The sequence below is a fragment of the Hemibagrus wyckioides genome, linkage group LG20, assembly GCF_019097595.1.
Source record: "Hemibagrus wyckioides isolate EC202008001 linkage group LG20, SWU_Hwy_1.0, whole genome shotgun sequence".
Lineage (NCBI taxonomy): Eukaryota > Metazoa > Chordata > Actinopteri > Siluriformes > Bagridae > Hemibagrus > Hemibagrus wyckioides.
Window position 1 is genome coordinate 19,997,795 of NC_080729.1, and position 14,547 is coordinate 20,012,341.

Here is a 14,547-nt window from a genome sequence, read left to right on the forward strand (position 1 = left end):
ACACACACACACACACACACACACTCAATAATAATAATAATAATAATAATAATTAGCATACAGTTGTTTGTTTGTTTATTGTCCACCTTTCTAACGTCCAAGATTGCTTTACAATCGATGTAAAATTTAATTTTACAAATTATGTAAAATAGACTTTACACAATAGTACACAATAGTATATTTATATAAAACAGACTCATAAATAAAACAAATAAACAGATAAACGTATTACTGGTTATTTAATGACAATATATTAGTATTCCTGCTATTTTATATGAATTCTATCATCATGTAACAGAGAATAAAATGTTATGTTGCATTATAATAATAATAAGAAGAAGAAGAAGAAGAAGAACACGAGCCATATAAATAATTGCATTATTAATTATTTACAAAACATTAATAATATAATAATAGTACTGTACATATTTATAAATAACTAAAAATGAACAAAAGTTTTATTTTTATAGTACGGGACAAATTATACAAACAACCACCTACACACACACACACACATTTATTATATCTGTAAATACTAACATGCTACTGAATAGATTATGTTGTAAACCATACTACTACTAATAATAAAAATTAATAATATAATAAGTAAGCAATGCTTCAGCCCAACTTTACTCCTGCTGCAATCTTCTCCATTATGAGTCTTAATTGAAGCAGAACGCTGCATGATGCAGTCAGACAGAGGAGTTTATAGATGGCGGTGTTTATGACGACATGTACAGACACTTCGCCTGCCTCACACCTCCATCGTTTATCCTCCGTTCTATTCAAGTCCAAACTCAAGACTCGGAGAGTTAGCATAGCTGCTACATGGCAGAAAGCCTTCAGGTGTTAACCACAAACCTTTACATGTTTGTTGTCTTTTAGCGAGCTCAAATGCCTCGTACTGAGGTTTGTGCCTCTGAATGAACGCTAAGCAAACTCACCTGCGGCTCTGAGAGCGAGAGAGTAAAAATCACAAGGTTTTCAAATGCATTTTAGAATCTATTGTAAGGGCAGACTGATTAGGCACAATAACGGCGAGATTATATTTGTGAGTGTTTGGTGAATTACGTACTCGCGTTTCACAAACGGCCATCACTTCGTCTCAAACTCACACTGGCACAATGATCTGTGGCGGTAATGAAACCTGCTGAAACCCAAAACTTTTCTAACAGACCAAGACGGCTGAGGAGCAGGACTGCGACGACCTCGTGGGAACATGAGTCTCCTGGTCATGCATTCATTATCGCGAACCTACTGTTTATCACAATATGCTAGCTGACCGTTTAAATGAGCTATTTGACCCCTGCGGTCATTTACATCTGACTTAACGACTGTGATTCCTTAGATAAATCTCTGAAATGGGTTAGCATGATGAAAAGTGGGGAATGTTCCCTGGTTACATGGTGTACTCTAGCTGTTGCTCCGGGAGCTAACGCTAATACATAAGACGTTGAAAAACAGCAGCAACTGCTCCAGGGCCTGTGACTAAACACAAATGTAGGAACCTGATGGATTTTGCTGATGTTGAAATACGTTGATGAGGAACATTAATTTGCGCTAGCTCAGAGGTGAAGGTTCGACGCGAGGAGCTGAAAGGTTCCCGCGAGCCGCAGACAGGCCTCGGAGCAACTCCTGTAATCCTTTACACTGGGATTGTATTGTCCTACACTTGTACAACAGGGTAAATGATGTCAAGTAAATTGCATTGTCTGTACACGACTGCTGCCGTGATGACAGATCTGCAAATTAGCAAGTTGCATCATGTGCTTTCAAGGCATTCAGTGTCCATGTCATTGAGAAATCAGTGAGGTTGAGGTGTAGGAGGAATGAAATGTCAACAATCCTACTGTCATCTAGTGCTTTGTGATTTAATAGGAACATCAGTACTTACAGCTAATGTGTCACCGAGTCAACAAACACGACTCAGGATATTGTTCTGAAGGGAAACTATTTGGAAATGTAAACCTGAAGGATGAGCTTTGATTTCATTCATAACTTACACAGGGTTAGATTTTCTATTATCAGTTTTTTTCCTTTTAATTGTAGAAATATATTAAAAAATGGACAAGCGTAAGGATTTGAGTTTGATGAAGGGCCAAATTGTGATGGCTAGACCACTGGATCAGAGCATCTCCCAAACTGCAGCTCTATTGGCGTGTTCCCGGTCTGCAGTGGTCAGTATCTATCAAAAGTGATCAAAGGAAGGAACCGGAGACAGGGTCATGGGCGGACAAGGCTCATTGAAGCACGTGGGGAGAGAAGGCTGGCCCGTGTGATCTGATCCAGCAGACGAGCTACTGTTGCTCAGATTGCCGTAGAAGTTAATGCTGGTTCTGATAGAAAGGGGTCACAATGCACAGTGCAGGACGGGTCAGGGCTGTTTTGGCAGCAAAAGGTGGACCAACAATATTAGGTAGGTGGTCCTAATGTCCTAATGCCTGATCGGTGTATATACATATGGAGACTATGCATACAGATGTTCTTAGTTTATCTATACAAGCATATAAAAAACTCAGGTTTTAATGGATAGAACTTTAACGGACTGGTTACCGAACCCTGAAGTTCTACAGGATTAAAATAAAAAAATTCCTTGTCTAATTTAAGGAATCTTTAAAGCTTGATTTAAATTGAAGGTGCTGAAAACTTTAAGTAACGAGCCTCACACTGAGTTTGATAAACCACAAACGTCTGGAAAAAATCTTCAAATTTTGCATAAATTTTCAGCCCAATTTCTGCAAAATCCTTAAAATGTTTCTACAGGATAGAGACATGGTAACAGGCATGAAACCTTCAGCACACTGATGAAGAATTACGTACAATAAGTCTTAGTATTATTGTAATATATTAGAGTATTTTTAATTACAACATGGTTTTAAAATTCCCGGATTCGTACCTTTATCAGGTCGTGTGTTTTATAGCTCTGTCTTAGAGACCGATGTTTTAAGTTTCCAAAGTAAGTAAAGACAAATGATGCATTTTTCTAAACCAATAATGACCATAACGCAAGTGTCTCAGGTGTGCTACAGCATTAAAGCTTTATACGTCAAGACGTAAACACACCTGATTTAAACGTCACCTGTGTTCACCGTCAGCTTCTGTACGTCTAATTACACATCAAATTTTTGTACTGATGTGAAAGTTTGCTAACAGAACAGACACCCAGCGAGGTATTTCTAGCGCCAGACTCAACCTCCTCTCCCCACCCCCTCCCTCCACCCACAAACAGCACTCACTATGTAGACTCTTTTCAACGCACAACACCAGGTCGGGCACACAAAGCCGTGGGTAAACAAGGGTTCGCTTGCGTTCCTCTCAACAAGAAAAAACGTCATGACAAATGCAGGGAGGTTCCCCAGAGCACTATTAATAAACCAGACCAACAATGCATGCATGTGAATGTGAATCACGTCCTCGTGAAGCCGTCACGATAAAACTGCAGCCGTTGGCATTCTCCACCTGTTCCAGGAATTGAGCAAGGTGTTCCACTGCTAGTGTCAGGAGAAGAACATTCACCACCTAAAGATCTCCAAGGTTCTTTCAGAAGCATCACGTAAGGTTTTCTGCACCAACCATTGTTTCTTGGAAATTTTCGCTCTGAGAGAACAGACAGTGCTCTGTAATGAGGAAGACCATTTTGTGAGGAAAGTTTCGTCACAGTTGTTGTGACGTGTTGTGACTGGTAAAGCAGGGATTAGAGTAAGATTAAGAATTGCAAGAAGTGAAATATGACTTCTTGTTCGAACCAAAGCAGAACCCTGCGTGAGCCAATAAGGAGACACCTGGCTTTAAAAAGCTGCATGTCAGATTGAGTGATGAACATGGAGCTCGCATTATGGAACAGAAGCTGCTAAGCATTGGAACAACAATCTCAAGCACCGGCAACACAGATTTAAGGTTCTGCATGCTTCTTTCTGACGAGTCTACCTACCCCCAATCTCCTCTGCTCAGATCAGTGATGAGAAAAAAACAAGAACTTTACCCCTCCGTTCATCCCACAGAGATTTAGAGAAAACTCATTTATGTAAGCTGTCATTATGTACTTACTGTACAAGCACAACCTATATAACTAGAGCCTTCCAGAAAGTTCCATATCAGTGGTAGAGCAGTGCTGTTGCTGTTCGTTTTCTAAACAGCATGTGAAACATTATACCGTGGAACCTCGGAATACGCATGCCCTCCCTTACGAATTTTCGCCTCTTGAAATATTGCAAGAAATTTGCATCGGAATACAAAGCGTTTTCGGCATACGAACAAACTGAACCAAATGGCTAAATTGCGTGTACGTGTACGGGAGCGGCTCAAAATTGTTAGCGTCAGTGGAAAGCCAAGCGAATAAAGTTTACGATTTTTTTTACGAATTATTGTTTGGAAAGAGTCAACCCACGATACCAACACCACCTTCGGCATGCGTTTAAAAGCTAGGTGATTTCTTAGCTGTTTTTTTGTTGACAGATTGGTGGCGTGCCACTTGGGATTAGCCCAATGGCTCCTCAGCACATTTTTTTTCTCTCCAGTTTCAGGAAACTACCTTAAAACCTTGAGCCAGAGTACAGAGAGTCTTGAGAACATGAGCTATGGTCTGTAACTTCACACCTACAGTATAACCTACACAGTAAACCTACATAATAAAATGGCTCAGGAGTGTAGACAGAGGCGAATGTAACACACATGTCTTCAATCACTTCTTTTCTACAACTTTGCTTCATAAAAATTTGTTCCTTAATATTTATACTCCAGATGAGTAAATCCAGACCCAGCACCAGGACCCAGCTTTTCATCCACATTTCCAGTAAGCTGCCAGTCATCTAGTCTAATATGAATAAAATTTTCTGGTTAAAGACTAGAAATTGTTTACCTAAATTCCCAGAACTAGCAGAGTGAAAGGTATTCACAAGGGGATGTGCAACAAGGTGTGGCTCCAACCTGAAAGGTGTAGAATGAAGAGTGAAGAAGGCAAGACTTGAGTCACACCCCTGCATTTCCGTGTGTATTGCATCATTTTGAGATCCAAAGTGAGTCTTCATCATCATGCACACGGACCTAACATGATTACTGAAAGAAACAGTTTTCAAAACGTTGGTTTATTATTAAGCTGCAACAAGCTTCAATCCTGTGTATTTATATGATGTATTATTATTAAGTGTCCATTACGCTACCTGCTGGGTCTTAGTAGGAGGTGAAAGCATGTATATCCAGATGCAGAAGATCCAGAAGAGGTTCTCTGCGGTTCTTTACAACTGCTCGGCTCCTTTCATAGCTTTTCTCCAGGGGTTCAGACAAACCTGCCATTCAAGTCTATTCTTTCCCGTTTTGTTTGCTTTTCCAGCTCTAATAATCATAAGCGTGGGTCAGAACACCAAATCCATAGCTCGACACTAACGGTGAGGGAGTGGATCACCTGAGCTTTTGGGGAAACTAGTGAGCGATAGGACAGGGTAACAGGCTTGGTTCTGGAAATGTGCAGTTTTGGGAGTGCAGACCACATCCTCGACTAAATGACATGGAGATATAGAATTATTAAAAGTGGAAGAATTTGACCGGATTGTTAAACCCCACACTAAAGCCTCAAAGATAGTGAGATGAACAGAACACACGATTTTTAAAAAAGTGATGGAAATTTATCAAAGATCCCTTGAGGTCCAGATTATTCATCCACTTCCAGTAAAAGCTTTATTCTGGTCAGGTGGTGGTGGATCCGGAGGAACACTTGGTGCAAGGAGGAAAAAATACCCCCTGGATAGGCCACCAGGCAATCACAGGATATCATAGACAAACATATTCACCCACCTAGGAGTAATTCAGCGCAGCAGCACGTTTCTGAAAAGCAAAAGAGAACCCTGAGGTTCACACAGGCATATGGACAGCATTCAAAAATACACACATATAGTAAACAGATAGTATCTCGGATCAAACCAGATACCCCGGGTCTGAGGCAGCATGCCGCCCTGGACCAATGTTTTACTAACCCAGTCCTTAGGGAACCCCCAGACAGACCACATTTTTGGTCTTATCCAGATCTTAACGCACCTGAACCGAATGTTTAGCTGCTTGATTGCTTGGTTCTGGCAAAAAAATGTGGACCATCTGGCAGTTTCCTGATGGCTGAATTGGGAAATGTAGTTTAGACTACAGCAAGGCGATTAGAAAATTTGTGGTGCTGCTTGTTTGGGTGCTTGCTAGAGCCGGTGGATGTAATTCGGGTCTGTACATCCTTTTCAACTGATGCTTTTGCTTTCAATTCAAACAAGAAAGGAATCTGGCCAATTTCAGCAAGTGGATGCCTCGTGTAATTTCCAAGAGAAGAACAAATAGTCGCAAAAACCCGACAAGTCGCAACATGTCACTTTAAGGTGCTTTAAATGTTTGACATTAACTGTGACTGTGAATGTCATTGTGGGTTGTTTGAAATGATTCCGAGAGGAGGATATACGTTTATGTTTATAGGGAGGTGAGGTTTCAAGCTTTGGGGGCCACGAGGAGCTCTTTCATAACAAGCAGAGTAGAGGGTGGTGTGGACATCTGTCAGCGCAAATAAAACATCAGCACATGACGGTGGTAACTGCAGTGCATCAGTGGAGCGTAACATCTATGAGACATGAGAGAATTGTTGTGGGAGTCTCAGGAGGTTTGGATCAGCTCTGTAAAGTCACTTTGGCCGAATAAGACGAGACGGAGTCCTGATGCCAGAAAGAGAAATACTATATCACTGGCATTTTTAATAACAGGATGGACAACGAAGCCTGGCCTTTAAAGGGATTTAAAGAGTTCGATGCTCTAGCACATCTGCTCCAGCGCCTGTTTGAGCCGAGCACAGGTCGATGTTAAGGGTTTGCTGGGGCCACTCCAGTGAAACTAGAGCCTCACAAAATTTAGCACAAAGAGAAAAAACTTACACTTTCGCACAGATTCTGTGCTGCTAGAGTGATAGGAATGGACTTCCAGGTTCCCCCTAGGTGGTCTTTAAGATTTCACTGTGAATCAGATTTATACTCCAGGGATTAAATATAGCATTTTAATGATGTAGTGGTCACTGCCAAACTGATTTTCCATATGAGGTGGACTGAGAATTGGGGAGGAATTATCAAAAATCCCCACCAATAACCTGAACATTCTCACCTGGGACAATTCCAGCCCTGCTCTGGTTAACACTCGGCCTACGCTTCACATCAGGGGAGGATTAGCCTGCAGAGTGGGTCTCTTTCCTGTGAACTGATTGGCAGATTTACTAAAGTTCATGGCTGTTCACATCACTGTGGAAAATCTGATGTTTTTAAAGGTCAAAAAGGTTGCACAGGTTTTCCAAATACACACTTTTTAAAATGAGGAAACAAGTTGAGATCTTTCAAATCGAACATAAAACATGGGAAAGAAATGGAACCTTCTAGCATTCCTAGCAAAATTCTCAAACTGACCCAGCAACTGAGACCCAACATCAGTTACTGAATATTTATAGGATTTTGGTGGATGTTAGTATTTAGATTTAAATCCAGACGGATCTGTAAGCTTCATACCGGTGACAAATTAAAGGAAAAGCAATATCGAGTGTATTAGCAAGGTGTCTGGGCCACAGGACGTTTGTAACATACCTGGGTATCGATTCTACACATCTCTGGAAGTGTATCCCATGGTTCATCCAGTTGCTGTTTGGATGGTGAAGATCATGGGTTCTGTTTTATACATGGCTCCAAAATGTGCCATAGATGAGCACATGGAGACGTGATGAGCATGAGGGCTGGAAAAGCATTAATTATGAGTGTATTCTCATCATACTGATGGAGCTCACACCTCTCAGGTTAAAGAGGACTGGTCAGAAAAGCTCATCATTGTTTTTCAGTGACCCGGTGGACCCAAACCACACCACAGTACAACATAATTAGAGTTTGCTGGAATTCGTCACCTGTATGTAGATAGTTAACATAAAATAGCTAGTTAGGTAACTTTGTATGTGCAATAAGAACAAAACTACACCATTTCCATTGGTCACTTTTTATTTCTTCGTACATTACTTGACAGCAGACAGTCCCACCTATCAGAGGGATTAACGTAGGTGCTGGACATCATCATGCATGTTCTGCTTGATCTGGCAGTTGTTTTCCAGGTTTCTCAAATAAAATCCGATCGTCCTTCATCCTGCTGTAGCTGCTGTGACGGTGATTTGTCCAGAAAATCAACAGAAAAGTCGGGCAATCGATCGATACAGTAACGATGAAAGAGTCCACGCTTCCGAAGAAGAAGAAGAAGAAGAATGCTGTGGTTCTGGTGTTGACGTGCTGACAGATCAGGACACACGTTAGGAAGCACTTTAATAATACTACATTACTGCATACACATCTTTGGCATGAGATTCAGATACTCTGTATCCAGTATTACACACATCTCCATAATAAACATAATAAATATGATATACTTAGCCTAGATTGACCAGTCCACCTGCTCTGGACAAAGCTGCTTCTGTTTGTGTGTGTGTGTGTGTGTGTGGGACTGATATCCTGGTCACAAATACACGGACGGTCAAACTCGGCTAAGATAAAACACTTTCCAAACCTTAAACACATTTATTATGCCTTTGAAGACAGTTTTATAGTTATATTTGTATATTTATATAATAATAATAATAATAATAATAATAATAAAAAAAAACACAGTTCTGAGGCTGCGGATTGTCCCGCATTAAACCGCGCTGATTGACCAATTTCTCTTCTTTCATTTCCAGTCATATTTCCGTTTCTCATTGAGATGATTTCCAAGCCTTCGCATCACCGATTACATTTACGCCTAAATTGAAAACAATCAGATTTCCCATAAATTTCCACGAATTCTTACGTTACAGAGTGGACAGATCATACAGTTGATTAGCTAGCTTCACCGCGCATGTAAAAGCTCCAGAGTGCTGCCCGGTCCTGTGTTTTAACCCTGAAACCTTACAGACCAGGCTAAAAGGTGGCAGCTAACGAAACAAATGTAAGCTAGTTTAAGTGCTTTAACGCAGACAAACACACATGTAGCCATTTGTGACAACAAAAATTACGCTGTGAGCTTAGCATGTCAGTGTGAGTCTAGAGTCTGAGCTAGCGAGAGCTTTACGCTACGAATCAGCGGTGCAGGCGATGCATCAGACGTCTTTAATTTTGAAAATCTCTCAGCAATAATGACTATGTATGCTTAGTAAAAAATGTCGTGTGTAGTGCAGTGTGACAGCGTTCGAAAAATGTGCGTTCCAGTTCCAGTATGGAGGCGAGTCACACCACCACCTAGCGCTTTACGCTAAAACAAATGAAAATTTCTTCTGTGTAATCAAACACAATTTGTCTATGTAGTTATAGATAAAATAAATAGCAAGAGCCTAGATGTGGAATCTGCTAGCCCTGGGTGACCAGGCTAATGGTTTGTCCACCGCTGTATTAGCATGTGTGTTTCAGCTCGTTCGGCTCTTCAGTTTTTCTTTGACGTTCTCCTGGGGACCTCCTCACACTTTTGGCTTGTTTGCTGTGAATCTCATTAAAGCTGCAATGTGAACATATCTTCTGTGCAAACAAAACTAAACTACTAAACTAAATAAAACTAAACTGTACTGCAAAAAAAAATAAAAATTTAAAACAAATTTAAAAATGGCGGGGTTCCTTTTCCCCTGACTGTGATTCATAACTTCACGTCCATTCTCCGAAAATATACAGCTTATTAAATTACAAACAACTGCTGTGACGAATCTCGATAGAAAGTTTTAGAAATACAGACGACGACGACGACGATGCTTGGAAAAAGTACAAAGGCAACACTATTCGGAAAATAAACGTCGACCCGGCAAAGCTGATCACGTTATCAAAAAAGTAAACATTTGTTATTTTCAGGCATTTTGAGTTCCATATCTTCAATACCTTCGGCGAGAAGCTGATCGACACACAGAGGCACGACACCAACAGCATGGTGGCTTGGAGAAACGATGGATGAATTGGAGAAATTTTTCACTTGTGGTCTTTGATTGGTAGAGTGAGTGAGTGAGAGAGAGTATACAACGTAATTAAACAGAAAAAAAAATCAAATAATTAAAATAAGAAAATAATTAATTAATAAAAACACCAAGCCTCCCGTTAAACAGAGTAAAACATTAAAATCCTCTCCAATTAAAGAGAGATTAAGTCACTTAATAAATAATTAAAATAACAATAATAATTAAAAAAAAGCATCCGTTCTTAATAATACACTTTTTTTTTGTCACGATACGAAGGCCGACCTGTGACCTTCGGGCGATGACGATGGCGCAGAAGAGCGGACGGATAAAACAAAGGCATGACGATAAAACAACACTAAGAACCGGTGGAATCTACACAGTGAATACATTCATGTTGTAGAGGAGAACCTTCTCCTCCGCAGAGGTACGTTTGGCACGATCGGTCCAGTTCTTGCGTCTCACCACCTCTCGGGTCTTTGATTACACTCGTCTCAAATAGAACTTGAGGACGAATGCAGAACAGAGGAAAAGCCGGTCTCTCCGGATGTTCAGGACGGAATCCAGGTCGGAGGAAGTTTCTCGGTCAGAAGGCACATTTGCGTGTGGTCGATACTAGCGTCACCTCCCCCCTTTTCTCCAGCTGCAGCCGTACACCTCGACATTCTCCGGATTTCCCAGCATCCTCGGTTCCTTGCTCAGGGGAAGAAGCAGCTACGCTGCGACGATCAGATCCCTTTTGTCAAGTCTGTGATGACGTTGGCCTTCACCAGCTTCTGGAGAAACTCCTTCTCCTTGGAGATATTGTGAGTCCATGACTGTAGAACAAACAGAGACAGAGTGGGGTTATATTTCTTTTTTTTTTTTTTTTTAGAAAAGATATTTTGTTAACATTCAGGTCTCAGAAATATGTTCCTACTGCTTTCTAACATTCTATAGTAAAAAAAAAAACGTTTCGCCACAAGAGAGATGATATGAGGGAATCTAATATTGGTGCTAATCCTCAAGGAACAGGAAGTCCGCACAAAATAAATTCTGAGGGTTTTTCTACTGGGTTTTGGTGTTTACGGAGGTTTAAGGAGTAACGGGGTGTCACATTCAATCACAGCTTCTAAAATATCTCAACAATAAATAAATAAATAAAATTAAAAAAAGAAAAAGAAAGAGACACTCATGAGACTCATGTTTGTTGTCCTCTTCTGTGGAATGGTCAGTAATAAATCAGTGTTTTATTTAAAAAATAAATTAATAAATAAAATAAAATCTCTCAACAATGGGCATAAGAGTGGGCCAACATGATCAATGAGATAGGGGTCACCATGACAACCCCACTGTAAACAGTACTACAAATGGTCACAGGACACAATTGTGTGATCACTGCAATTATTTTATTTTTTTACCAAAACAAGCTTAAAAGAAGACGCCCAGCCCTGGTGCAGATTGAAATCCAGTCAAGGCTTCTTCACACCAATCCCAACTGGAGAGCAGACCACCCAAACGTCAGCACGTCTGCCACAAATAATTTTCTTCTCACAAATATTTCGGCCAAGATCCAACTACAGTGAAAGGAGCTCAGGATTCTTGTTAAAAGCTGAGATCCTCAGCTGGATCTGAGCCCCTGAAAACCCACAGCGCTGAAGCTCAAGGTACTGAAACCAGAGCCTCAGGTTCCTGTTAGGGGCCCGGAAGCTGCGTGGGAATGTCCTGGTTTCACAAGGAATCATGCTGATGATCGGTCAAGCCTTTCGTCTGGGTTCCTGGGACCATGTACAGCACTGTCTCCACAGCAAAGCGAACAAATCCAACAGCAAGGCTTCAATCTTTGAATAGAATGAATGCAGAAGTCTCCTCAGGAACTTATGGCTCGGAGAAGAAAACAGGCCCGGAATGATCCGACTTTCTTATGCGTCTATAGATAGATAAAGGACTTCCCGCTTGCTGGAGGGAGGGGCCGCGGACTGTCCGGGGGTAACTGCACTCGCGATGACTCACTCGATAAACAAGATGTACTCAAACAGCTCAGGATCCTAACAAATGTCACGAAAATTGCAAAGAAGGTTTCTGTTATTGTCAGGTTACTCACCCAGTGTTTGGTTTGACAGTAAAAAAGTCAATTGTGGACCGAATCTGACTCACGGCTTGCATAATATAACTATTGACCAATCTGTGCATTGAATTGGCCAGGCTAGTTCAGACAGGCAAAAGATGTTGTTTTTTTGTGTGAATAAAACATGTCAGTGATGTTCTGGACATCAGACGAGTGTTGGAGGAGTGAAGTGATGTGGTCAGTGCATTTACAACCAAATCTGACATTTTTAGAGTCCCATATAAAGCCAAGCCAAATGGCGGAAAGGACTTTTACGGTTATCTTAATCAGGGCAGGGCTAAAAAAACAATGTAGCACAGACGAGAAAAGAAGCCAGTTTTTAGTCCGCTGAACATGCTGTTGCTACACTCTTCCATTTATTGCTCAGTTAAACAAGAGAAGGTCAGATAAAGGTCTGCACTTCAAAAACAAGTGTGACCCACCTGTTCAAATATTACACAGAAATGAAACGCTGCGTCTCACTATTCACGACGCCGAAACCTGCAGAAAAAAAAAAACAAGTCGTACCTCTTTGATGGCAGACATTTTGACCGTCTCGTAATAGTGCAAGGGTGCGTGAGGGGTGTTCATGTCGTAGCCGAATCCAGCGACAGCAACCTCGTCGCAGTTATGCAGGGCCATCGTTATGGCAACAGTACCAAGCGTCGGGATGTTCTGTGAAAACAAGTGTTAGATTTTTAGCTGTTTAATAATCAACAGATTTATAAAATGATTCATTAACAGATTTATAAATTTATAAATGACTTTGATGTATATCCAGTTAGTACGATGATGACGGTCAGCAGTGGTGCAGTGTCGGATCCTTGAGGGCCAAAATGCTTTTCTACACTTAGTTCGAATTATTCAAAAGATTTGTTTGAAACAATTAAAAGCTCTTCTTGCCCATGCCATGTGGCAAAAATGATCAGACTCCCTGGCAAAAGTTAGAAGCCTGGCAGGCAAGAATAACAAACCACAGGGTTTGATTCACATTGAGCCTGTAGTTTTTGCACAAATCACTAGATAATGCAGTAAAAAAAAATAAGCTAGCTATTTGTGCAAGTTTTTGAGCAATAACCCACAGCAAATGAGCTATTTTCCTTTGTAAAATGTATAAAGGTTGCCAGATTTGAGCAAAAAGCTAAATGCCTGGGCAAGCCCTTTGGAAAAGTGATGATTGGCAACAACACATGAGGCACTGGGTAAAGTTTGCAGTATACCAGTTTGAGCTGATCAGCGCCTGGGGTTGATTACTAGCCTTCCCCTTTCTCCTGACATGAGCTGGCCGGCTAGCTGGGTGCATGTAAGGGAACCTGGCTTTGTTCACGCCAGCAACTGTTAACTCATCTTGAGCTACACCCCCCGCCCATGACACACCAATTTTCAGAAGGCAGACCTCCACTTCCTCGTCTCCCAGGGGTGGGTAACCATTCAAAATCATTAGCTTGCAACAGCCTGGGGTACGATTTGCCCAGGTCCACACATACACACAAAATCAGGAGTAAGATTTGGGCAGTATGCCCACCCCCAGCAGGTGAGTGTTAGGAGGACTGAGAGAGGGGGAAGGATGTGTCTAAGTGTGTCCCGCCTTGATCAGTACCGTATGGGACAGCTTCCCTCCTACCCACACACCCTCAGGGGCCTGGTGGGGCAGCTCCACATGCTCTGCACATGTTTCTGCAGTTCAAAGAGGGCGCTGATCTTAATGAGATGGTCAACTTCAATACGTTCCAATCCTGTCTTTGCACATTCCAGAGAAACCTGACGGCTGACAACTTTATCAAGCAGATCTTATAGTGTGTTTCCCGAAACAAACCAGGTGAGCTTTCGTAAATAGAAGCTCATGGAAGTCTCATTTCCTGAATTGGTGCGTCTTGTCTCTTTGAGTTCCTAGAGGGGCAATTTTTTCATAAACCATGAGGCATGTAAAACCCACTTCTTTTATGACTGCGTGATGAGGCTGCTACTCTCCTGGACCGCCCCTGAAGACTATGTACTATATCTGAGCAATGCATGTGTTTACTTATTGTTGAAGTCTTCGGAAGGCAGCCAAAAAGAAGAGTAATGGCAGAGATCACAACCAGATGAAACTCAATAGCAGGCATTTCCTAAATAACCATAGTGTGTTTGAATTGCAGAATGGCAGAGAAAGCTAAATAATAAAATGAAAGATCTCGACATTTAAAGGAGTCTGTTTTATCAAGACGGTCTTATTAAAGTGATCGACCTTGCAATGAAATTAACTGTTGTCTAGACTTGTTTTAGCCTAAAATACAGAGTTCTTACAAAGTACAAAGGCACCGAATGACCTGGCCTCCTTTGGAGACAGTTTTTGGGCTTTAGTTGTTCCTATCTGGAGAATTAGCCATGCTGTGTTTGACCTATGGTCACCTTCGAGGTAATTACAATCCATTTGAGGAAACATGTGCCCAGGGCTTCCTGTGACCCCCATTTCCATAAAATTGGCTTTAAGGGGCATGCTGCCATTTTGGTTCAAAAACTACCAACCCAC

The 14,547-nt window shown here is 41.3% G+C and overlaps 1 protein-coding gene across 9 annotated transcripts in view; it reads right to left on the bottom strand.

The window, feature by feature from the left end:
• Positions 1-7,973: 7,973 nt before the first annotated feature.
• Positions 7,974-14,547, bottom strand: part of st3gal3b (ST3 beta-galactoside alpha-2,3-sialyltransferase 3b) — a 66,728-nt gene continuing 60,154 nt past the window's right edge. For all 9 annotated transcript variants that reach the window (XM_058419102.1, XM_058419105.1, XM_058419103.1 and 6 more), the window contains 2 exons: positions 12,564-12,710; positions 7,974-10,767 (listed from right to left, as the gene is read on the bottom strand). In XM_058419102.1, coding sequence (XP_058275085.1) covers positions 10,678-10,767; positions 12,564-12,710 — 237 coding nt within the window. In that variant the 3' untranslated portion in view covers positions 7,974-10,677. The remainder of the gene's footprint in view (positions 10,768-12,563; positions 12,711-14,547) is intronic.